Here is a 26098-nt window from a genome sequence, read left to right as displayed (position 1 = left end):
ATGTTATTAACATAACATCTGGCAATGTTTTAATATATAAATACAATTACAACTGCTAACGTTAAACGAGAAAAGAACTGTAAATATGAATATAAATACTTTGCAAGCAGTGGTTTGTGGTCGTAATTGTAATCTTTTAAATAAATGCAAGCAAATATTTGTAGTTTTGCTTGAATTTGTAAATAAATGGATAAAAAATTAATTAAATAATAAAGGATCTAAATAATATAGTATATTACAATGGAATTTAGATTAAACTATAGAAAACCCTACTACTAATTATCCAATAATGTAAAAATCTTTAGGAAAAAAAACTGCAGAATGAACGAGACTTTGGACTAGACTATAGAGTAGGGTTCTATAGTTGAAACGAATAGTCGACTTTTTGCATCTTATGAAAAGTCGAAATTTCGACTTTTTGCATTTTATGATAAGTCGAATTTTCGACTTTTTGCATTTTTCGACTTTTCGACTTTTTTCATTTAATTAAAAGTCGGTTTTTCGACTTTTTCCGACTTTTCGACTTTTGACTTTTTTCGACTATTTTTGACTTTCCGACTTTTTTCGACTATTTTCGACTTTTTTAGGACCAGAGTTAAAAATTTATAAAGTTGATAGAAGCGTAAATTTATAATGTTGCCATTTAACATTATATTATTATTATTATTATTTATAAAAAAATTTTATTTATATTTTTTCTATTTGTTGTAATTTTTTGAGTTTTTTGGACTTCTTTCTATTTTCGACTTTTTTCGACTATTTTCGACTTTTTCCGACTATTTTCGACTTTTTCCGAATTTTTCGACTTTCGACTTTTTTCGACTCTTTCCGACTTTTCGACTTTTTTCGACTCTTTCTGACTTTTCGACTTTTATTTAAAAAGTCGACTTTTCGACTATTTTCATAGACGATAGTCGAGTTATCGACTTTTTTGGAACAAAATATTCGACATCGACTTTTCGACTTTTTTCGACAAAAAAGTCGATTGTTCGATTATTCGAAAGTATAATTTAGACTATACTTCAGACTAAATTGTGGATATGACTACAGATTAGTCTATACTATAGACTAGACAAGTCTGGAACGAAATTATAGACTAGTCTACTAGACTAATCTTCCTGTAACTATGGTCTATAATAAAAATTAAAATATCCTTCAGTAAAAAATCGTTATTTTTTTCTCTATTACCTTTTTTAGTTTTTATTCATTTTTAAATAATTACTATTACTACTACTGCTATATCTTTTAATAAAACATTACACTTAAAAAAATTTCTTATTAATTCTCACATATTCGTTTAGAATTTTTTTCTAAAATTTTATGATTAAACTTAATAAAACATTTATCAAATTTATCATTACAGTCTCTGGTTGCAATACTAAAATTAGTTTGCAAATATTTTAATACACCTTGAGAGGCGGGAAAAGTTAAAACAATTTTTATTAATTCCCTTATATCAGCCATATCATGACGATTATTATGCCAATATTTTAAAATATCCAAACTAAATGGTTCTCGCTTTGTGGCTACACAATTGGTAAGTTTATCCTCTAAAGAGATTTCGGTTTTAAAAGGCATTGTATCATTGATATGTTGTGTCAACAAAGCATATTCATCGTCATTCGATTCATCTTGGGGTGAGGGATTATTACTATTGTTTGTTAGATAATAATTGAATCTTTCGCCCAGTGTACAAAGTAATAACTAAAAAAAATAAATATAAATTATAAAAATTTTAGTTAATTCTTGAAATGTTTAAATATATCTTTCAATTACCTTGCCCTGACTTATGTGCTCCTCACTTAATAAACGAGAACCCAAGAAATTAAATCTTACATCCAAATATAAAGCCGCTGCAAATTCACTTATTTCTAGAAGATTATTTTTACAAAAATACAAATCTTCATATAATTTGCCCGCATAGTTGTTATTATTTTTCATTAGTTCTCCTTTTAATTCCAATTCACAACACAACCAATCACGAAACAAATCACCGGCCACATATTGTTCTCCATTAAGCTTCTCCATTAAATTCCAAAATATTTGCAAGGCCTTAAAGAAAAGTTTCGATTCTGGTAGTTTTTCTTCAGTGTTTGGCCAATTCTCTAAATATTGACCAAATCCTTTTAAATTTTCTATAATATCCTTTTCGTTTTCTTGATATTCACTCAGTTCTTGCCAATTCTTAATGTCTGTTGAGTATTTTTGTAGAAATTGTCTTAAAATGATGTGAAGTTCGTAAATGGGATGATTATGTATATTTGCATTATTTCTACATATAGTGTTACATATATTATAGATTTCCTCATCATTTAATAGTTCCGGCATTATGGTTTTCATATAAACTTGTTGCTCATCAATGTTGAACTTGTTTAAAAACTCGGCAAATGGTATAATTTTAGTTGTTTTGTTAATTGGTAGAAATCCTAAAAAAAATAATTTGAAATTTTTCTTTATTGAGTTTTGCAAATATAGATTAAACTTTAGATCAAACTATTATCAAGAATATAGAACAGATTATAGCCGATATTATATAATACTAAACAGACTATAGTCAATATTAAGGACAAGACTATAACGAAGGCTTTAGTTAAGGCTATAGACCAAACTTAAATCAGACTATAGACTTAACTATAGCCAAGACTTTTGTCAGCCTAATAAGGGCGGGTTTCTTACTACTCAGTTAAACTAGGTTTAACTTGCTGTTAGATTAAACTCGGAACAAGTTTAGGCAGACTTTAATCGATGATTGTGTTTTTCAGTTAACCTTGTTAGTATTGCCAACTTTTCACTCAAAAACATAAACAATGAACAGCTGTTTTTTTATGCAAATATTATTTCAAAAAATGAAAAATTTTGTAAAAGTGTTAAATAAACATTTAAAACAATAATAAATAACACAAAACAAATCAGAAAATTGCATTTTACTTAAAATATTAAGTTTTTGGTCTTCCGAAATCGTTGTTATATTGTTTTTCTTGTCTTTTCTTACTTATAACTTCAGTTTAATTGGCCAATAACACTCGGTTAAACTAAGATTATAAGTAATGTTACAGTTTACTAAAAAACACAAAATATATATTAAACAAGGTTTAAACAAAGAATGTCTTTATCTGAAAAACCCGCACTAAAGGCGAGATTATAGATTAGTAGGGTTCTATAGTTGAAACGAAAAGTCGACTTTTCGAATTTTTGTATTTTATGAAAAGTCAACTTTTCGACTTTTTGCATTTAGTTAAAAGTCGATTTTTCGACTTTTCGACTTTTTTCATTTAATTAAAAGTCGATTTTTCTACTTTTAATATTTTATAAATAGTCGACTTTACGACTTTTTTCGACTTATTCCGACTTTTCGACTATTTTTGACTTTTCGACTATTTTTGACTTTTCGACTCTTTTTGACTTTTCGACTTTTTTCGACTTTTTCTGACTTTTTTCGACTTTTTCTGACTTCCGACTTTTTCCGACTTTTCGGCTTTTTTCGACTCTTTCCAACTTTTCTATTTTCGACTTTTTATGACTATTTTCGACTTTTTCCGAAGCCAGAAGCGTAAATTTATTATGTTGCCATTTAACATTATATTATTATTTATTATTAAATAAAAATTTTATTTATATTTTTTCTATTTGTTGCAATTTTTTTAGTTTTTTCGACTTCTTTCTATTTTTGACTTTTTTTTAACTATTTTCGACTTTTTCCGATTTTTTTCGACTTCTTTCGACTTTTTCCGACTTTTTTCGACTTTTTCCGACTTTCAGACTTTTTTTGACTTTTCGACTTTTTCCGACTTTACGACTTTTTTCGACTCTTTCCGACTTTTCGACTTTTATTTACAAAGTCGACTTTTCGACTTTTTCATAGACGATAGTCGAGTTATCGACTTTTTTCATAGACGATAGTCGAGTTATCGACTTTTTTAGAACAAAATAGTCGACTTCGACTTTTTTCGACAATTGTTCGATTATTCGAAAGTCGATTGTTCGATTATTCGAAAGTCGATTTATAGAACCCTATAGATTAGTGTAATAGCAAATTTAGAGAACAGACTATGGACTAGCTGCAAGCAAACTTTCCTACTTACCAATTACTTTATTTTCCACTTTTTCCTGTTCCAAAAAACGTACATTAAATATCAAAAAGTAATTATTTTCCCGCCTCAAAACATACAATTCCAAACAGACTATTTTATTCTGAAATATTTCCTTTAAATCTTCTTCTATAATATTATTTGCCTTATGCAAGAGATCTTCCATTAAAATGGAATTCATTTGACAATCTAATGCCTGTTCATAGGGAGCCAATAAAGGTTTAAAATATTTCTCATCATCAAATAGTTGTACAGAAATGTCACGTTCGATAACCAAGCCCAAACATAGCTGATAAAATGAAGCCTTATTAAGGCCTAATGCAGGCATATTAGGGGAATGTATTTGTTTTAAATATTGATAGGGTTTTTCATCTTCGGGTGGATTTTCTTTTTTAATAAAATATGCTGTGGATGATTCTCTTTCTTTCATATAATCATTTAAATTATAATTGGCTCTTTTAGAGGAATGGGGCTGTTGTTGTTGTTCGTCATCGCTTAAGAGTTCATTTTTAATAAAACAAGTAGGTTCCAACATTTCCTCCATGTATTCCGGCTCATCGCGCATAAACTCATTTTCATAATTACTTGTTGAAGACATATCGTGATGTTTACGTTTGCGATAAAAACGTTGTGGTATATTATCCGAATCACGGGCTATAATGATTTTATGCTTTTCGTGATAGTGACGCTTAGCAACGGACAACTCTTTTTCAAGTGTTTGATTGCAATTAATAAATAAACATTGAAAAGTACAAGATTTTACATCATAAAATACCAAATCATCAACGGAAATGATAGAAGTATTGGTTACTTGTCCATTTGAGATTTTACTATATTTGGATTTATCAAATGGCTTGGCACCATTCGATTCAATGTCATAATTATGCACCAGACCATAGTGACGCTTAATGCTAAAGGGTTTCAAGCCAACTAGATAAGCCTTACAGCCGGGAACTTTACACAAAGACTTATTGATTAAGGGATCATAATCGATAAACTGTTCAAAGTTTATCGATGTTTGTTGATCCCCCAAATCGGCCATTTGTTCTTCGGGTATTTCCTCTTCGATTCTAGTATCGGCATAGGTGTCATTATTATAATATTCCGTTAATTCTTTGCCCATAGCACGTAATGTCTCTTGATTATCGTGTACAATAACAAAATTATGTACCTTGTGATAATGCCTCTTAATATTACCTGTACGCCGGCCACTCATGGGTCTTTCGCAATTCTTTATCAAACATTTCGATACATTGGTTTCTCTATTGTAATCCACATAATCGGCCACCAGGAAAGTGCGATAACCTTTGTCGTCATTAGCTTCACCATCATTATGTTCAATATGTTTTCCCTTAGCCGGTTTATTATCATTAACATATTTAATGCTATACTGCATTTGCGTCGGGTCCGTATTATTGGGACTATTGTGAATATTTTGATTTGTTGCGTTAGTTGTTGTCGTCGTCGTTGTTGTTGCTGCTGTTGTTGGCGCAACACTATTATCATTTTCTTGTATATTCATATTGTGTACTTGTTGATAATGCCGTTTTAAACCAATTTTCTTTTTTCCCATGAAAACTGTATGACACTCGGGAACCAAACATTGAGCAATATTTGTTTCGGCATCATAGTTAATGTATTTATTATAATCCAATTCAAATTCTTTAACACTCATTATGTTTACTTTTTAAAATAATTATTTTTGTATATATATATTTTTTCAATTAGTTTTCCTATACTAAACATGCACTATGAAAAATAATTAATTTTTCTTCTTGTGAACTAGTTGTGTATGACTCTTGCTCACTAACACGTATCCAAATGAACTAAATTTGTTTTTTTGTTGTTTCTTTTGTGTTATGCTCTTTTGCTTTTCAATGACAGGGTTGTTAAAAAAACATGTTCCCGAATCATAATAAAGCAGTTCTTTGACGCAAAATTTTCTTTGGGAATGTGGGGAAATGGCAATAGAGTGCCAGTTTATTCATATGGCAATATTATTGTTTGACTGTTGATTTCAAACTGTTAAACTAACCTAACTTTTTGGAATTGCAAATAATTTCTGTAATATTTAAAGTTTTTTTACTTTTAAAAGGGATTTTTGATAGAAAGTTTACATAATTAAAAGTCGACAATATGTTAACAATATCATAGTCCAGATTATAGACTATTGTTTAAACTAACGTACCGCTATTTTGATTACATAGAAAAGTCTTTAGATAAATGCAGACTACAGATTAGACTATGTTTATACTATAGACTAAACTATAGTCCAGACTATTGAATAGACTTGAGATAATATACAAAACTATATACTAGACTATATTTCAGACTATAGTCTCGATTATAATCCAGATATAGATTAGACTATAACTCAGATTATAGACTAGACTTTAGGCAACAGTTCAGATTTATGTCTAGTCTATACATTAGATCAGACGTATATTCACGGCGGTATGAAAGGGCATCTCAAAACTTCCTCAGGAAAAAAGAAGAGAAGAAGTGAAAAACTATCATGCCTATTCTGAATTTTGATTACGTTTACGCATTCAGTTACGAATCATGAATCGTAAGAAAAAGAAGATGCAATTCCATTTTGTTTCAATGCTTTACGATTGTGTTTTTATTCTGCATTTCGACTATAGTCTAGACTTGAGACTATATTCTATGCTATAGACTTGAGTAGAGTAGACTTTTGCTTTAAGTTTAATTTAGACTATAATCTCTATAAAAGACAATCACCCTTTTATCACCAATCTTCATTTCCCGTGAAATATGTTCCCCTTTTACATTTTTTCGTTCGTTCACTAACTTTTTTGTTGTTTGTTGATGAAATTTTGGTAAACATTGAACAGCTGTTTCATACAAAATCAACTATTGTAAATAGGGTTCTATTAGTTGAAACGAAAAGTCGACTTTTTGCATTTAGTTAAAAGTCGATTTTTCGACTTTTCATTTAATTAAAAGTCGATTTTTCGACTTTTAATATTTTATAAAAAAGTCGATTTTCCGACTTTTTTGGACTTTTTCCGACTTTTTTCGACTATTCGACTATTTTCGACTTTTTCCGACTATTTTCGACTTATTCCTACTTTCGACTTATTCCGACTATTTTCGACTTTTTCCAATTTTTTTCGAATTCTTTCTATTTTCGACTTTTTTCAACTATTTTCGACTTTTTTCAACTATTTCCGACTTTTTTTCGACTATTTTCGACTTTTTCCGACTTTATTCGACTTTTTCCAACTTTTCGACTTTTTTCAACTATTTTTGACTTTTTTCCGACTATTTTCGACTTTTCCGACTATTTTCGACTTTTTCCGATTTTTTTTCGATTTCTTTTGACTTTTCCGACTTTTTTCGACATTTTCCGACTTTTTTCGACTATTTTCGACTTTTTCCGACTTTTTCCGACTATTTTCGACTTTTTCCGACTATTTTCGAATTTTCCGATTTTTTTCGACTTTTTAAGACTTTTTTCGATTATTTTCGACTTTTTCCGACTATTTTCCACTTTTTTCGATTTTTTTTAGACTTCTTTCGACTTTTCGATTTTTTTAGACTTCTTTCGACTTTTTTTGACTCTTTCCGACTTTTATTTACAAAGTCGACTTTTTTCATAGACGATAGTCGAGTTATCGACTTTTTTGGAACAAAATAGTCGACTTCGACTTTTTTCGACAAAAAGTCGATTGTTCGATTATTCGAAAGTCGATTTATAGAACCCTAATTGTAAATGAATTGTTCACAATAGCAATTTTCCCATCGAGGAAAATGAAAATTTCAAGGAAATCAAATAAAACTCAAAAACTCATTTTTTTTTCAAAAAGTTTATTTAAATATTTGTTTTCTTTTTTTTTGTAATATTTTTGTAATTGTATATCTAGAGTTGTACAGACAGATGTATGTTGTTGTTGTTTTGTAAGGTGTTTGTTTAATTTATAAAAAAAATAATAATTAAAAGTTATTTGGTATACAAACAAAAAAATAACTTAATAAAAAAAAAGAAAAAATGGTCTAAATTTTACATTTAACAAGCAAAATATTTAATAAAAAGAAAATATATTATAATTTCTAAGTGTTAAATATAAAAAAAATTACAATATAAATGGATTTTTTGAAAAAAAAAGAAAAATTTTTAAAAAAATATAAGGAAAATTTAGAAAACAAATAAAAATTTTAGTTTTCTTTTTAAATAAACATTTACAATAATGATTCAAGTAAGGTTTTCAAAAATTTTCCAAATAAAAAAAATAATGATGTTAAATAAGTTTTTTTTTAGTATTTTGTGTATAAAACAATAATGTTGTTGTTGTTGTTGGTTATGCTGGTGTTATAAACAAGTGTCTTAAAGTTTAAGAACAAAAAAAATAAAATTCATTAAACCAAACTTTTTGTTGAAATATATAAATTATTAAATATAAATATATATATTAACAAATTTTATTTTATTTTTTTATATAAATTTAAAAAATAAAAGTATATTTAAAAAGTTGCTATATATTTTAAAATATATTACAAAAATAATAATAATACTTTTATAGTTTAAAGAAAAGAAAAAAAAACAAAATAAGTGATTCGGGAAAGAAAAGCTTAATGAATTTTGTTTATAAATTAAAACACTTAAATATAATATAAGCACAAATACAAAAATAAAGGGAGTTGTGTGTTTGTTGTTGTTGTTGTCTTAAGGTTTTTAAATAAACAAATTAAGGTAATTTTTTTTAAAAAAAATATGTTTTTTTACAAAAAAATTAATATAAAATTGTTGTTGGCTTATGTTTTGTTTTAATTTTTAGATGTTGTTATGTTATGGGTAACTGTTGTTGTTGTTGTCTGTACCACCACTAAATGTTATTACCTGTTTACCACAACTGGGGAGGGGGTGTGTAGCTGCTGTTGCTGCAGGTTTATGCTTTTAAGCGCTGCTTTCTGTAGTGGTATTTTTAACTTCTTGGCCAACATTCTACTCATAGAATTTTAGGTTTTTTTGTTTTAATGTTTGTTGTTTTTTTAATGGAATAATAAATGTTGGGATTGGAGAGGTGTATTGGTGTTATAGTTGTAAAATTTTGAAAATAAACATAAAAAAATAAAATAAAAAAAGGGAAATTTTAAATAAATTTATAAAAAAAATAAACAAAATAAAAGTTTTCTTTAAAATGTTAAACATAAGGAGTTATGGGATAAAAGGAAATGTTCAAAACAACATATATATAATAGAAAAAAAAGAATAATGCTTATGAGTACCCCTAATATAAAGAAACGGTTTACATATAAAGAGTGACAGGCAAGTCCTTTATTAATTGTTTAAAAAATCTCCAAAGATCTAAACACATCAAGTCCCTAAAGCTAATAGTTGTGTTCGAAGGATTATCGATATTGTATAGTAAAGACTATAAACCAGACTTAACCATAGACCATAATCCAAAACTATGTACGTAGGCTATATTCAATCCTATCGATAAGACCATAGTCAAGTCTATAAATCAGTCTATAGTTAAAACTATAGACCAGACTGTAGGCAAAACTTCAAACCATTATATAGTAAAGACTATAAACCAGACTTTAGATCAGTTCATAGTCAAGACTATAAACCTGACCAGACCAGTCCATAGTCAAGACTATAGACTATAAACGAGACTACAGTCAAGACTTAATACCATACCATAGGCAAGACTATATTCAAGACTGTAGGCAAGGCAAGACTATAGTCAAGACTATAGGCAAGACTATAGTCAAGGCTATAGGCAAGGCAATAGGCAAGACTATAGTCAAGGCTATAGGCAAGACTATAGTCAAGGCTATAGGCAAGACTATAGTCAAGGCTATAGGCAAGACTGTAGTCAAGGCTATAGGCAAGACTATAGTCAAGACTACAGGCACTACTATAGGCAATACTATAATCGAGACTATAGGCAAGACTATAGTCAAGACTATAGGCAAGACTATAGTCAAGACTATAGGCAAGACTACAGTCAAGACTATAGGCAAGACTATAGTCAAGACTATAGGCAAGACTATAGTCAAGACTATAGGCAAGACTATAGTCAAGATTATAGTCAAGACTATAGGCAAGACTGTAGTCAAGACTATTGGCAAGACTATTGGCAAGACTATAGTCAAACTATAGGCAAGACTATAGTCAAGACTATAGAAAAGACTATAGGCAAACTATAGGCAAGACTATAGTCAAGACTATAGGCAAGACTATAGTCAAGAGTATTGGCAAGACTATAGTCAAGACTATAGGCAAGATTGTAGTCAAGACTATAGTCAAGACTATAGTCAAGTCTATAGGCAAGACTATAGGCAAGACTATAGTCAAGACTATAGGCAAGACTATAGGCAAGACTACAGGCAAGACTATAGGCAAGACTATAGGCAAGACTATAGGCAAGACTATAGTCAAGACTGTAGTCAAGACTATAGGCAAGACTATAGTCAAGACTATAGGCAAGACTATAGTCAAGACTATAGGCAAGACTATTGGCAAGACTATAGTCAAGACTATAGGCAAGACTACAGTAAAGACTGTAGTCAAGACTATTGGCAAGACTATAGTCAAGACTATAGGCAAGACTATAGTCAAGACTATAGGCAAGACTATTGGCAAGACTATAGTCAAGACTATAGGCAAGACTGTAGTCAAGACTATAGGCAAGACTGTAGTCAAGACTATTGGCAAGACTATAGTCAAGACTATAGGCAAGACTATAGGTAAGACTATAGCCAAGACTATAGTAAAGACTGTAGTCAAGACTATTGGCAAGACTATAGTCAAGACTATTGGCAAGACTATAGTCAAGACTATAGGCAAGACTATATTCAAGACTATAGTCAAGACTATAGACAAGACTATAGTCAAGACTATACTTTAGGCAAGACTATAGGCAAGACTACAGTCAAGACTATAGGCAAGACTATAGTCAAGACTATAGGCTAAACTATAGTCAAGACTATAGGCCAGGCTATAGGCAAGACTATAGTCCATAGTCAAGACTATAGACCTGACGATAGTGTATAGTAAAAACATAAAACGAGGCTATAGACTTGACTATAGTAAATACATAAAACGAGACTATAGACTGGACTATAGTCATGACTATAGACTGGACTTTAGTCGAGATTATAGACTGGACTATAGACTGAACTATAGGCAAGACTCTAGACCATACTATAGGCAAGACTATAGTCAATACTATATTCAAGACTATACGCAAAACTAGAATCAAGACTATAGTCAAGATTATAGTCAAAACTATAGTCATGACTATTGGCAAGACTATAGTCTAGACTATAGGCAAGACTAAAGTCAAGACTAAAGTCAAGACTATAGGCAAGACTATAGTCAAGACTATAGTCATGACTATAGTCTTGCCTATATTCGAGATTATAGGCAAGACTATAGGCAAGACTATAGTCAAGACTATAACAAGACTATAGACCAAACTTATAGTCAATACATTAGACTAGATTATAGTCAAGGCTATAGACTAGACTATAGTCAAGACTATATGCCAGACTATAGAGTCAAGACTTTAGACCAGACTATAATCCTGTCTAGTCAGAACAAAAGTCCAAGACTATATACCAGACTATAGCCAATACTTTAGACCAGACTACCGACCTATATAGTCAAGACTACAGACCAGACAATAGTGTATATTTTAATATACACTACAGACTGTGTTCAAGACTTTAGATCAGACTATAGACCTGTCTAATCAGAACTAAAGTCCAAGACTATATACAAGACTACAGACCAGACGATAGTGTGTATTAAAAACTATAAACTAGACTATAGTCGAGACTTTAGACCAGACTATCGGACTGTCTAGTCAGGACTAAAGTCAAGACTAATATACCAGACCATAGTCAAGACTTTAGACCAGTTTAGTCAGGACTAAAGTCAAGACTATATACCAGACTATATACCTGTCTATAGTCAAGTATACAGATTAGACGATAGTGTGTATTAAAGACTATAAAACAGTCCATATAAACCTTACATCTTAATACTTCAAAATTACCCACAAAAAAAAATGAATTTAAATTTATTTATGATGAAAATATATAATTTGTTAATTTATTAGTAATGATTAAAAACTTATTTTTATGTTGGTTTTCAAAATGAATTTTATTCTTTAATGATGTAATTTGATTTGAGTTTTTTTTGTTTCTTGTTTTTTTTTTTTTTTTTGCAGTCATTTTACAATAAAAGTTTTGTTTTTATAATTTTCTTTTTCTTGTTTTTTGTTTAATGATTATTATTGTTATTATTTAATTATTAGTTGAGTAGAGTAGTAAATATTAATAAAAGTGTTGGATTTGTTTGGTTGTTTTTTATAAATGTTAATTATTTAATAATTATGTTAAAAGTAAACGAAAGAAAATGTTTTTTTTAGTCTTGAGTTTTTTCTTGTTTTTTGAAAGAAAATTAATAAAAATAATTGGATTTTTAATTTAACCAAATTTTAAATGAAAACAAGACTGCAGTATTTTATCTGGGTTGATGGTTGTTATAACATTTTTAGTACATTATTTTTTGTTTTTAAGTGTTATTTGCTGTTTTTTCTTTTAGTTTACCTGTTGCTGTTGTTGATTTTGTCCTCCAGCATTGTTGTTGGGTTTTCTATTGTTGGTATTACGTCTTGGACGATTGTTACGTGGAGGACCTTGTTGTCCATTACCTAAAGTAAATCATAAAAATTAGTAATATTATTAACTAAATGAATAAATACATATTTTAAATAATAAAACTAAAACTATTTTCTAGGTCTTTGATAGATTCTCCTAAATTTTGTTTATAAAAAAATTAAAACTACCAATTAGTCCTTTAAATAGTCAATAAATTAACTGTTTTGTTTAAATCTATTAGTTTTTTTCTTTCTATCTAATAACGTCCCTAACCTTTTCATATTTTATCCCTTCCCGAGAAAAATTATAGACATTTTGTTTATTTTCATGCATTTATGAGAAATGTAGCTAAATATTTATTAAATTTCTTACATAAATTTTTGTTTTTTTTTTTTCTTTTAAATATTAAAATAATTGTTTAGTTTCTTAAGTTAGTTATTCAATTGAAAACAATATATTTTTTTAAGACTTAAGAACAGTTTTATACTATGTCTTTTAAAATCAAAGTTTGATCTTCTTAAAAGAACATTTAAAACATTTTTTAAATAACTAATATATAAATAATTATATTTTAAACAAAATAAGTTAAAACTTTTAAAATTTCAATTGAATAAACTAAAAAAAAGAACTTAAAAACTAAAACTTATATATATATTTGTTCTTTGTAAAAAAATAAACAAATACCGTAGATAAGTTTTATTAATATTCATTCGAAAACTTACCGTCATTACGTGGTGGTCCACGGGGACCGCCGCCACCGCGATTATTGAAATTGCGACGGAAGAAACGTCTGGGTGGACCACCGCGACGCATGGCTGGGCCACCTTGACCATCGCCGCCCCTTTGATTAGAGTCAGCGTTCTGATCATGGCCACCATCGCCGCCCATACCTCCATCAACGCCACCTTGGCGTCTGGGCTGGTTGCGGGGATAGTAGTTTCTAAAGCGTCGGCCGCGACCTCCTCTCATACCACCACCGCCGCCGCCACGTCTGAAATTACGTTGCTGTCTTTGCGGTTGGTTTTGTTGATCACCATCGTGACCTCCTTGGTGGTCACCGCCTTGCTGAGCTTGTCCCTGACCCTCTTGTAGCTGTTGTTGTTGTTGTTGTTGGTTGCCACCACCGCCTCCACCTTGCTTGCGACGGTTTCTTCTCATCCAGGGAAGATTACGACGTCTATCGGCAGCAAATTGACTACCACGTACTGGCTCTCCAGATGGACCAGTAACATTGGCCGCCTCATTGCCCTTTTCGCCAATGACAACATCGAATTCTACTACTTCACCGTCACCCACCGAACGTACTGCCTTTTTGGGATTATTTTTGACAATAGCACTCTGGTGGACGAATACATCTTCTTTAGTGTCGTCACGGTTAATAAAACCATAACCACTCTTAACGTTGAACCATTTAACGGTACCGGTTACTTTAGTAGCTGTTATGAAAAAAAAAAAAGAAAATAAAAAAACAATTATAACCTCAAATAATAAAACGTTTTGTTTACAAACATTATTATTTGCACATTTTCAACAGCACCATAAACCGGTGTTGCCACAATGTTTCAACTACTTTTTATATAAAAAACTGAAATTTAGTTTCTAAAAAGCAAACAAATTAAATTTTCTCTTTATTTATATTAGTAATTCTTGTAAAAAACTAAAATTAAGCTACTTATTAAATTTACAAATATTGCTTGTGGTCCTAAAATTTACTATTGTAATACGTATTTTAAAGTTTTGTATTGGCAACTCCCTCCCTGTTTATATACACAAATATAAATGCTAAAAATAATAAACAACAAATTTAGAAAATGTGAACGGAAGACAAGCAAGAATGATAAAAAAACACACAAATGCAATAGGAAAAACAAAGAAAACAACAAAAATGTGAACGTAAAAAAGTGGGTTGAGTAATTTTTTTTATGAATCACACACACACCAACAAACACTATTATTTAGAGAAGGGAGACGTTAAAAGCAAAAGCAACAAAAGGGGGTTAAAGTTTGTTAAAAATAAACTTATGCGAGGGAAAAATTCTTGCATTTTATATAGTCTTTTCTTTTTTTTGGGTCGAGACCGGTGTGTGAGTTCTAAAATTCTTTGTTTTTTCCCCCTTTATACTTTGTCGATAAGTTTAGCATATCTGTATGTATGTAGCACTTCTAGCACAAAAAATAAGCAAAAACAGCCCAAAAAATTTTGTATGTAGAACCGGTGATGACCGTACTTTTTTTTTACAAAATGGCGGCCAATAAAAGTGTATTTTAAGCACACAATTTTCACACAGCAAGAAAAAAAAGCTCACATTTTTAACATACACACATCATATTTGTTAATTTTTGCATGTGGTCTGGTATTAATTTAATTAGTTAAGTTTATATTTTTATTTTTTTTACATACCAATAACTTCTTTAGCAGGCGGTGGCTGCTTTTGTTGAGCAGCATCACCTTGTGGGGAGTCTTGGGGTTGTTGTTGTTGTTGCTGCTGCTCTTGGAGCTTGGAGTCTTCCATTTTTACTTGCTTTTGTTGGTATTACTACAAATTCTTTAATTCAAAAAAGCTGACAAAAATCGTCTTGCAAACTTTTTCTTCTCCTTTTTACACTTCTTAACTTTTAAACAAGTTCCTTTTTCACCGATTTTTTGTTAGCTTCTTTATTTAAGTATTTTTTCTGTTTTTCTTGGTGTTTGGATGTTAGGTTTTTTTTATTTGGGGACTCTTTCAACTACTCCGTTCTTAAAGTTCGAGTGATGGATGGTAAAAAAATCACTCCCAAATCCTTTTTGTCCGCTGTGCAATGATGTTTCTTTTCCAGATCTTACTCGAATGACATGAAAATCATGGTTTCCTAGAGATGGTAAAAATTCGTTCATGCATGTTGTTGCTAATTTTAAATGAGAGTGAAAAGGACAACTGTATAAACATAGAAAACAATTAGTTATTTCATTTTGTTAATAAAATGTCTTCTTCCGCTTTACTATAAAGTTGCCACTTTCATCCAAAATATAGAAACATTTTTACTATAATTAAACGAAACTATTATATTTATTAAATTAGTATTTTAAACTAACTAATTAAATAACTTATTTGTTAAGTAATACATAAAATTAATATAAACAATAATAATTGTTTAAAATACAACACTGTTCCAATTATATTTGACAAAACAAATTTCTCCCATCTCTATGACAAATTCGTTATAAACAAAGCTGCCATATATGAATACCATAAAAACATACTTTAGTATTTACTTAAACAAATTAAAAAACCAAAAACAACAAAAAAACATTAATATAAAATAAACAAACATAACTGTATTTATATTCCACAATAAGATTGTACAAAAACAACAAAATAATATATCTATAAATGTTAACAGCAAATTAAGCAAACAATTGGCAACTCTATATTTACAAAGTAAACACACACATCACGAACAAGCAAATGACAATAATGACAAAATGTCAATAAGAATAAATTTTTGCAATTGTTAAGATCCATTTAACAACAATAGAAAGAAAAAAGTAAAATAAATGATGCAATTAAAAAAATATTTTACGTGTCTTTAATAATTATAACAAAATTAAACAAATCTGAAAAAAGCTTGACGAAAAAACATTAAAAATTGTGAAAAAATTTAACAAAAAATAAAAAAAAAAAACAAATACCAAAAAAGAAAAACGTGAGAATAAAATACAAAAAGTGGTCATAATTTATTAAATATGTGTGTTTTAATGCTAAAGAATATAAAATTTAAAAGAGGTATATATTTATTAGGTGTTTTTTCAATAATTTTGTAATAAAAACAGGAAAATTCTTATAAGATTTTCCTTACATTTGTTTAAAATACGGCTTAATAACTAATTGTTGTGACGTCACATCGTATGATTCAAATAACGTGCTGTGATTGGTTGTTAGCTCGATTACCGCTCTTTTCACTGCTCTCTCCTCTGTCGTATACTTTCACAGCTGTTTGTTATGTTTTTTGTTGGACTTGTAATAAAAGTAAATTAATTATAGAAAAATTAATTAATTTATTATAAATTATTAAATAGTTAGCTATTAACATTAAGTTATTAAAAGTAAATAAGGAAATTTCCTTATTTAGAGAGTTTTTCTTTTGTTTTGATAAAAACAGCAACAGCCATAAAATTAAAAAGTGTTGTATACCTAAAGTTTTAATATTGGAGATTTCATTTTGGTAAATTTACTAATGTTAGGAGTGACACAAAATCATTTGTAAATTACTCATAATTACATTATTTTAATAATTAAGGATATTTTATAGTATTTATGAAATGTTTCCTTTGTTTAAAATAAAATTGTGTTTATTTTGATTTTAAACAAAAGAGAATTTATTAAGCTCATGTTAACATATTTTGGTTGTTATCAGTTGTCACTACTGGCAGCATTTTAAAGATATAGAGAAAGGGAAGAAGGAGTGAGAGCATAACGGTTTTATTGTTATTGTTTATTATTGTAATTTGATTTATTTACATATTTATTTGTTTGCTAATTCGTTAATAAAAAATGTGTTGTGTGTCATTTGTATAGGAAATTGATAAGGAAAATCAACCAAATCATCATTAATTATATTAACAACGCAATAACACGAAGTAATATATTTTATTTAAAATGGATATGGATCCATCATTAGATATGGATCTCATGTCTAGTGGCATGGTGGATTCATTGGATCTATTTAAAGATGAAGATGCTTTAACCATAATTAAAGAAATGATATCACCAGGTAAGAAATATCAATTAATTGCCTTTGTTTTTTTAATATTTTTGCTAAAAATAATGTCTGATGATAATAATGAAGTCTAGATGATAAGAAAAATAAAATTTAAATATTTTCTTTAAATTATTTATATTTATTGGGAGTTTAATCACGTTTCCCTTACAGATATGTTAAAAAACTTTCTAGATGACATTGATCAACTACCCGATGATCTACTCAATACTTTGGATTGTCCCATGGATGGCACACAGGCTGCCGTCAAGTCCGAACATGTGGCACCAGAAATGCACATTAAAACGGAATCCTTAACACCCATGCATTTGTCACCACAACGACCAGATATGCAATCACCCTCCTATAAACCTTTAATTGCTTCTGATCCTTTAATGGCCTCTAATTTTAGTCCCATACCACCCATGTCTAGTCCCTCATCATCGGCTACCATGATACCAACCGCAGCACCTTTACAGCAAAAGTCTTTGGCTAATAATATGATCTTAAACCGGCAACATTTAAGTCAAACACCACAACAACATATACAAGCCATGGACACGGGACTACTCACTGCAGGAGCGGGTAATATTATATTGCAAAACAATAATACAGCTGCGGCGGCTCCTTTACAATTAAGTCATTTGGATATAAATAATCAAGCCATAGCATTAACCCAAGTCACCAGTGCTACAATGCAAACAATACCTTCTATTCTTTATGCTACTACGGCTAATGGAAGTGGCGCTAATAGCAATAATGCTTTCATTTTACAAACATCAGCAGCAGCTCCTCAACAAACCAGTAATCTATTAAATAATGTCACAGCAAATGATAAAAAAGTACAAATTTCCTCGAACTCTACAAATAATGTGGCATCAGCCACCACCAGCACCCAATATAAAAAAATACAATCTATGCCCCAAGTTTTGACGGTACAAAGTATAGGACAGGATAAAACACAACAGCAGCAACAACACATTTTGCCGGCACAAACCTCCATAAAGGTAAGTAAAAACAACTAGTAAATCCAATTTGAAATTTTACTAATTCCTTTACTACTCTGTTTTAGTATACCACCAATCCTACAACATCTCCTCAACATCATCAACAGCAAACAGCAGCAGGCACCGCAACACAACAAAATCCCACAGCGCAACAACAACCTCAAGTTATTATACAAGCAAATCCCGCTGTTATGTATACTACCGCCAATGGTACGGCTATTTTAACTTCACACATCCCTGTTGTTTTGGAGCCCGTTACAGCAATGGCAGCCAGTGCCAATTCCACTGCTACCACCACCACCCCTTTACCAGCTGCTTCAAATTCGTCACTCAACTCTATATCACCCATGTCATCGCCTACGCACACCCCAATGGATAATACAAAAATTGGCATTTCTCGTGGTCCGCCTAAAGTCAAGGAAGTTAAACGTTCTGCTCATAATGCCATCGAACGACGTTATCGCACCTCTATAAATGACAAAATAACAGAACTAAAGAACTTGGTAGTAGGTGAGGCTGCCAAATTAAATAAATCCGCTGTTTTACGTAAATCTGTTGATAAGATACGTGATTTACAACGTCAAAACTATGAATTGAAAATGGAAGTACAACGTCTGCAAAGTGAACTAATGTCTCGTGACGGTTCTAAGGTACAAGATCTACTACATCCCTCGGGTAGAGGCAAGAAACGTAAACCTTCGACTGGTCATCATGAGGATATAATCATGTATGGTAAGGAACAATCTTTAATGACACCACCACGTAGTGATGTTTCGGATCCTTCACTATCACCCCCGCATTCCGATATTTCTCTACCGCCTTCACCCTATGATGGCTCTAGCTCATCGTCCAGCATTAAAGATGGCGATTTGGATATATTGCCCAAATCTATGCAGGGCATGGCGGCCCATTCTCGTCTAGCGTTGTGTATGTTTATGTTTGCCATTATCGCTATAAATCCATTTAAGAATTTTCTTGGTGGCTACGATGCAGACCGTAATTATATATTCGATGATGAGGACTTGGTGGGACAACGTAAAATATTGTCCATTGAGGAGAATAGTAAGTTGCATTAAAGTCTAAGTAAATGGTAAATTAATGTTTGTTGTTTCTTCTCTTTAGCTGCCAGTGGTTTTAGCTGGGAATCTTCTACATCTTCGCTTATGTTATGGACCATGAATATTTTGGTGATGCTTATGTGTATGATTAAAGTTTTGGTTTATGGTGATCCTTTGCTGGGTTCTGAAACGCCAGCTAGTGATACGTATTGGAAGCACAAGAAAATGGCGGAACATTATTTTGCAACGGTAAGTATTATTTATCTTAAAACTCGAACTTAACTGGAACTGAACTAGAACTGAACTAGAACTGAACTAGAACTGAACTAGAACTGAACTAGAACTGGTCTATAACTGAACTAGAACTGAACTAGAACTGAACTAGAACTGAACTAGAACTGAACTAGAACTGAACTAGAACTGAACTAGAACAGAACTAGAGCTGAACTAGAACTGAACTAGAACTTTACTAAAACTGAACTAGAAAAATTAATATATTTTTTCATTCAGGGAAATTCACGAAATGCCTACAACGAGTATCTACGCTGTTTACAAATCTTTGGCATATCCTTGCCCTCAACACGTTTGGAATCATTTTCGGTAACAACTTGGCAATTTATACGTTTATTCTTTCATCGCATCTGGTTGGGTCGTATATTGTCACGTAAAGCCGGCGGTCTATTTTGTAGTGAAGAGCAGCGTAAAGAAGCTTTAGCATCGGCTCGAGAATTGGCTTTGATTTTCAATCGTTTAAATCAATTACACTTAACCTCGAAAATAAATGATTCTCATGGTTTGGTTATGTCACTTTACGCCATCAATATGACCGAAGTAGCAGCCTCTCTACTCACACCACACGAATTGGCCAGTATATTTATCACTTCAGCTTTGAGAGTCAAACGCAGTTATCCCAAATATTTGAAATTCTTTGGTCGTTATTTCATAAGTCGTGCGAAAAATGAAAATAGCAAAATACGTGAACAAACCAAAGATACCCATTGGCTATTCACTTCATATGGTTATCGTTATTTTATTACACACAACTTTGATTTTGTGGAAAATGAAAAAGAAAATCCCAATAAAAATACACTATTTGCCACGCTCAGCAATCCGGCGGATCCCATGTCATATGTGGTTCAACATTATCGTGAACATTTACTAACAAAAGCCATACAATGTCTTTTGGGTTCGGGCAGTCATAAATCGCAAGGTGGTAAAAACAAAACGACAACAGATTCTAATGCAACAACAACAGCAGCACCACCCGGTACTATGGTCAGCAATGTTTTAAAATATACATCGCTATTGCGTGACACTTTGTCAGAGGAGAATAATGATATAAATATCGAATGGTGGACAAGTGTTTTGGAAATTGCTGTACACTGGCTATTGGGAGAGGATACTTTGGCGGAAAATCTTTTGGAATCTGTGAAAATATTACCCAAACAATTGGCTGAGAGTGGAGATCATTTGCCTAAAGCCTTGCATACTATATTAAAGGCCAAGACAATATTGATAAGGTATGTTGCAGAAGATGAACTGAACTAAAACTTAATTAGAACTGAACTAGAACAGAACTAGAACTGAACTAGAACTGAACTAGAACTGCACTAGAACTGAACTAGAACTGAACAAGAACTGAACTAAAACTGAACTAGAACTGAACTAGAACTGAACTAGAACTGAACTAGAACTGAACTAGAACTGAACTAGAACTGAACTAGAATTGAATTAGAACTGAAATAGAACTTGAACTGAACTAGAACAGGACTGGACTAGAACTGAATTAGAACTGAACTAGAAATGAACTAGAACTGAACTAGAACTGAACTAGAACTGAACTAGAACTGAACTAGAACTGAACTAGAACTGAACTAGAACTGAACTAGAACTGAACTAGAACTGAACTAGAACTGAACTAGAACTGAACTAGAACTGAACTAGAACTGAACTAGAACTGAACTAGAACTGAACTAGAACTGAACTAGAACTGAACTAGAACTGAACTAGAACTGAACTAGAACTGAACTAGAACTGAACTAGAACTGAACTAGAACTGAACTAGAACTGAACAAGAACTGAACTAGAACGGAACTAGAACTGAAATAGAACTTGAACTGAACTAGAACAGGACTGAACTGAACTAGAACTGAACTAGAACTGAACGAGAACTGAGCTAGAACTGAGCTAGAACTGAACTAGAACTAAACTAGAACGGAACTAGAACTGAAATAGAACTGAATTAGAACTGAACTAGAACAGGACTGGACTGAACTAGAACTGAACAAGAACTGAACTAGAACGGAACTAGAACTTGAACTGAACTAGAACAGAACTGGACTGAACAAGAACTGAACTAGAATTGAATTAGAACTGAACTAGAACTGAATTAGAACTGAACAAGAACTGAACTAGGACTGAACTAGAACTGAACTAGAACTGAATTAGAACTGAACAAGAACTGAACTAGAACTGAACTAGAACTGAACTAGAACTGAACTAGAACTGAACTAGAACTGAACTAGAACTGAACTAGAACTGAACTAGAACGGAACTAGAACTTGAACTGAACTAGAACAGAACTGGACTGAACAAGAACTGAACTAGAATTGAACTAGAACTGAACTAGAACTGAACTAGAACTGAATTAGAACTAACTAGAACTGAACTAGAACTGAACTAAAACTGAACTAGAACTGAACTATAACTAAATTAGAACTTAACTAGAACTGAACAAGAACTAAACTAGAATTGAACTGTATTAGGGCGGCAAATATTTTGATATCAATACATTTTCTTTTAGCTTCAATGGCAATGATATGGAATATCGTGACAAACAAACTCTAATGAATATATGTGATGAATCAAGTGCATATTTGCAAGAATGTTTAACCGTTAATAAAATAACAAATACCAAAGGCATTAAATTGGTAAGTTCCCTTTAAAGCTATCAGCTTTTTATCAAGATTAAAACCCTAAAAATGATATTGAACGAAGGTGCATTGTTGTCGCATTGTCTGTAAGTTATAATAAAAATTCAAACAATACTTCTGCAATGCAAACTTTGTTAATATTAAAAGCAACATGTTGAAAGAAGTGTTTTTCATAAAAAGCGCATACTAACCAAAATTTGAAATAATTTTCTCAAAACTTAACATTTGAAACTTGTTAAATAGCTTTTCCAATTGCTGACATGCGATTGGATTCTAGAGACACGTACACAGATATGGGAGTCAGAATATATGTCTATGGATGATGATGGTTATTATCAAGTGCCTGGTGATGTTTTGGAAAAATTCCAAAAAGATTTAAATTCTCTAAGGAGTATAGTCGAGGATATACCAGTAAGTTTGGCAATAGAACTAATGAGATATTTATTAATAATATGCAATTGTCTATAGAGCGGCCAGTCACGTATTTATTTATACGAAGCTGTTTGCCGTTTAATGGCTGGAGCTTCACCCGGACCCACACAACAACTACTGGATCGTAGTTTACATTTCAAACATGCTCGCTCATCGATTATTTGCGGTGGCAAAGATAAGAATCATAATTTTGAGGGCGGTGAACGTGAAAGAGCCGCTGCCATGTATGTGGCTTGCAAATATTTACCCTCTGCTTTGTTATGTTCGCCGGGTGAACGTGCTGGCATGTTGGCAGAAGCTGCTAAAACTTTGGAACGCGTTGGTGATAAACGTAAACTCAAAGAATGCTATCAGTTAATGAAATCGCTGGGCAGTGGTTCTGCTGTTACTAATTAAAGACTTTTTTCTATTTTTTTTTTAATAACTACTTTATAAAACGTTTCTATTTCTGCTAATTGTTTTACATTACCTTTCCAATTTAGTTTTGTTTTGATTTGTAATTTGCAAATTTATTTTTAACTATTTTTTTACAATATATAATTGGTGTTTATGTCATTTAATTTAGGTGTGTAATTTAGTTTGTAACTACAGAAGGCTGCGGTGTAAATCTGAACTGGATCAATTGTTTTGTAAAGTTTTGATTTAAATCGCTACTCTTATTTTTATTAATTCTTTCATTAATGTTATTTTATTGAAGAAAAAACAATTAATGGACATTTTAATCAAACAACTACGTATTAATGCTTGTTATTTATGATTATAAACATCTATTTAGGTTTCCAAATAAAAATACACACATTAATGTATACAACTGTGTAAAAAGTAATCATTTTAAGCAGTGTACACTTAATAAGGTAGCCTCGTCGCTACAACAAATACAACAATACAAAAACAACAGGCGATTTGTTATTGTAGAATAATCCCATCTGTCAAAAAAAGCTGTGTGTGTAGAATGAAAAAGCAACAAATAAACACAATAAAAATATGAGTTTTTAGCAATTATTTTAATTTTTAACTATTAATATTAATATATTATATTAATTAAACGTGGAATGTCTAAAAATCATAACTATATCTATTGGGAAGACCAATTTTCCGAATTAAACGTGTTTTTTGTGAAAAGTGATTGGTCGTGTTAAAAAAAGTTGAAACTGATTTGGAACGTATGCCGGAGCTAACGATTTTCTTTTTTTATCAAGAGAGAAGGATAACAAAGACATTTAATCACGATTGACCTAGAAAACTCCTTTAAAACCATAATTTTCTTCACTTTTTAAAATTTTTACACCTTTTGCGATTTTTTTTTTTCTATGTAAACAAACAGGAATTTTGACAGATAAGATTGTAAAAGCTGATCAGCTGTGCGGACGAGGCTACCTTATTAAGTGTACACTGATTTTAAGCGACTTGGCGGCACATCAAATTGTGTTAGTAAAAAAACTCACACCGCATATACTTACATGTATACATACATATACATGTGAGTTTTTTTACTAAAGCAAAAAAACTTACCGTTTGATTCAACAAATTTGATGTGTGACCATATCGCTTTAAAAATCTCTCTCAGTTCACACTAGTAAATCTTTTTGGGGAACTTTTGATTTTGCGTGAGAGAGAAAGGGAAAGAATATCATTCATCTCTTGGTACGGAGTTTCCCGTAGGGGTCGACTTTTTGCATTTTATGAAAAGTCGACTATTCGACTTTTTGCATTTTATGAAAAGTCGACTTTTTGCATTTAGTTAAAAGTCGACTTTTCGACTTTTTTCATTTAATTAAAAGTCGATTTTTCGACTTTTAATATTTTATAAATAGTCGAGTTTCGACTTTTCGACTTTTATTTACAAAGTCGACTTTTCGACTTTTTCATAGATGATAGTCGAGTTATCGACCTTTTTAGTACAAAATAGTCGCCTTCGACTTTTTTCGACAAAAAGTCGAGAATTTGCATTTTATGAATAGACGACTTTTCGACTTTTTTGCATTTAGTTAAAGGTCGATTTATCGACTTTATTCATTTAATTAAAAGTCGATTTTTCGACTTTTAATATTTTATAAATAGTTGACTTTTCGACCTTTTCCGACTTTTCGACTTTTTCCGACTTTTCGACTTTTATTTACAAAGTCGACATTTTTCATAGACGATAGTCGAGTTATCTACTTTTTTGGAACAAAATAGTCGACTTCGACTTTTTTCAACAAAAAAGTCGATTGTTCGATTATTCGATAGTCGATTTATAGAACCCTAGTTTCCCGCACTAGGAAACATGTTTTGTCATTCTTCTCATTCGTATAACAACAAATCAATACAAATTACAAAAGTTACTCCGTGTGGACATTAAGGAAATTTCAAAAGGGAATTAAGAAAAATTTTCTCAACAAAAGTTTCCTAGTGTGGATCAGGTCTTATACAAATGAACTTGCATGAACATGCATGGTTTGTATCGGAAACAAAACAGAATTGAATTGGAAATAGAAACAAGTAAATTGCCAAAATTTAATAATTAAAAAATTCCGTTACATTTTATTATTTCTTCACAAACTCTCTATTTTGTTTTGTTTTTCTCCTTCCAATGAACCTCAAACTGTAAAATGCAACTCTGTTTATATTGAGGTTATGTCAGTGTACACTTAATAAGGTAGCCTCGTCCGCACAGCTGATCATCAGCTTTTACAATCTTATCTGTCAAAATTCCTGTTTGTTTACATAGAAAAAAAAATCGCAAAAGGTGTAAAAATTTTAAAAAGTGAAGAAAATTATGGTTTTAAAGGAGTTTTCTAGGTCAATCGTGATTAAATGTCTTTGTTATCCTTCTCTCTTGATAAAAAAAGAAAATCTTTAGCTCCGGCATACGTTCCAAATCAGTTTCAATTTTTTTTAACACGACCAATTACTTTTCACAAAAAACACGTTTAATTCGGAAAATTGGTCTTCCCAATAGATATAGTTATGATTTTCAGACATTCCACGTTTAATTAATATAATATATTAATATTAATAGTTAAAAATTTAAATAGTTGCTAAAAACTCATATTTTTATTGTGTTTATTTGTTGCTTTTTCATTCTACACACACAGCTTTTTTTGACAGATGGGATTATTCTACAATAACAAATCGCCTGTTGTTTTTGTATTGTTGTATTTGTTGTAGCGACGAGGCTACCTTATTAAGTGTACACTGGGTTATGTTATTTACACTGATAA

General features: G+C 30.9%; 3 protein-coding genes across 4 annotated transcripts; 1 reads left to right on the top strand and 2 right to left on the bottom strand.

Moving 5' to 3' along the window:
* Positions 1 to 1169: 1169 nt before the first annotated feature.
* LOC111683662 lies at positions 1170 to 5907 on the bottom strand. The gene is made up of 3 exons (XM_023445761.2): positions 4083 to 5907; positions 1777 to 2426; positions 1170 to 1704 (listed from the first exon to the last, which is right to left on the bottom strand). Exons 1-3 carry the CDS (start codon positions 5761 to 5763, stop codon positions 1279 to 1281), a joined length of 2757 nt encoding a protein of 918 aa, XP_023301529.2. The 5' UTR covers positions 5764 to 5907; the 3' UTR covers positions 1170 to 1278.
* A 2908-nt stretch (positions 5908 to 8815) lies between these two features.
* Positions 8816 to 15569, bottom strand: LOC111683691 (Y-box factor homolog). The gene is made up of 4 exons (XM_023445791.2): positions 15130 to 15569; positions 13451 to 14164; positions 12678 to 12781; positions 8816 to 9054 (listed from the first exon to the last, which is right to left on the bottom strand). The coding sequence occupies exons 1-4, from the start codon at positions 15239 to 15241 to the stop codon at positions 9007 to 9009; spliced, it is 978 nt and encodes a 325-aa protein (XP_023301559.2). The 5' UTR covers positions 15242 to 15569; the 3' UTR covers positions 8816 to 9006.
* Positions 15570 to 16231: 662 nt separating this feature from the next.
* On the top strand, positions 16232 to 23701 carry LOC111683690 (sterol regulatory element-binding protein 1). Of its 2 annotated transcripts, none has more exons than XM_046951674.1 (9): positions 16232 to 16254; positions 17285 to 17480; positions 17640 to 18472; positions 18538 to 19534; positions 19595 to 19779; positions 20041 to 21050; positions 22334 to 22460; positions 22707 to 22874; positions 22932 to 23701. In XM_046951674.1, the coding sequence occupies exons 2-9, from the start codon at positions 17366 to 17368 to the stop codon at positions 23289 to 23291; spliced, it is 3795 nt and encodes a 1264-aa protein (XP_046807630.1). In that variant the 5' UTR covers positions 16232 to 16254; positions 17285 to 17365; the 3' UTR covers positions 23292 to 23701. The 2 variants fall into 2 exon arrangements, with proteins under 2 accessions (XP_046807630.1, XP_023301558.2); XM_023445790.2 differs by lacking the exon at positions 16232 to 16254 and adding an exon at positions 16431 to 16492.
* The last annotated feature ends 2397 nt before the right edge of the window (positions 23702 to 26098 follow it).

The sequence above is a fragment of the Lucilia cuprina genome, chromosome 5, assembly GCF_022045245.1.
Source record: "Lucilia cuprina isolate Lc7/37 chromosome 5, ASM2204524v1, whole genome shotgun sequence".
NCBI classification, from domain to species: domain Eukaryota; kingdom Metazoa; phylum Arthropoda; class Insecta; order Diptera; family Calliphoridae; genus Lucilia; species Lucilia cuprina.
The sequence above is the reverse complement of the archived record's forward strand: the minus strand, read 5'-3'. Positions and strand labels throughout refer to the sequence as shown.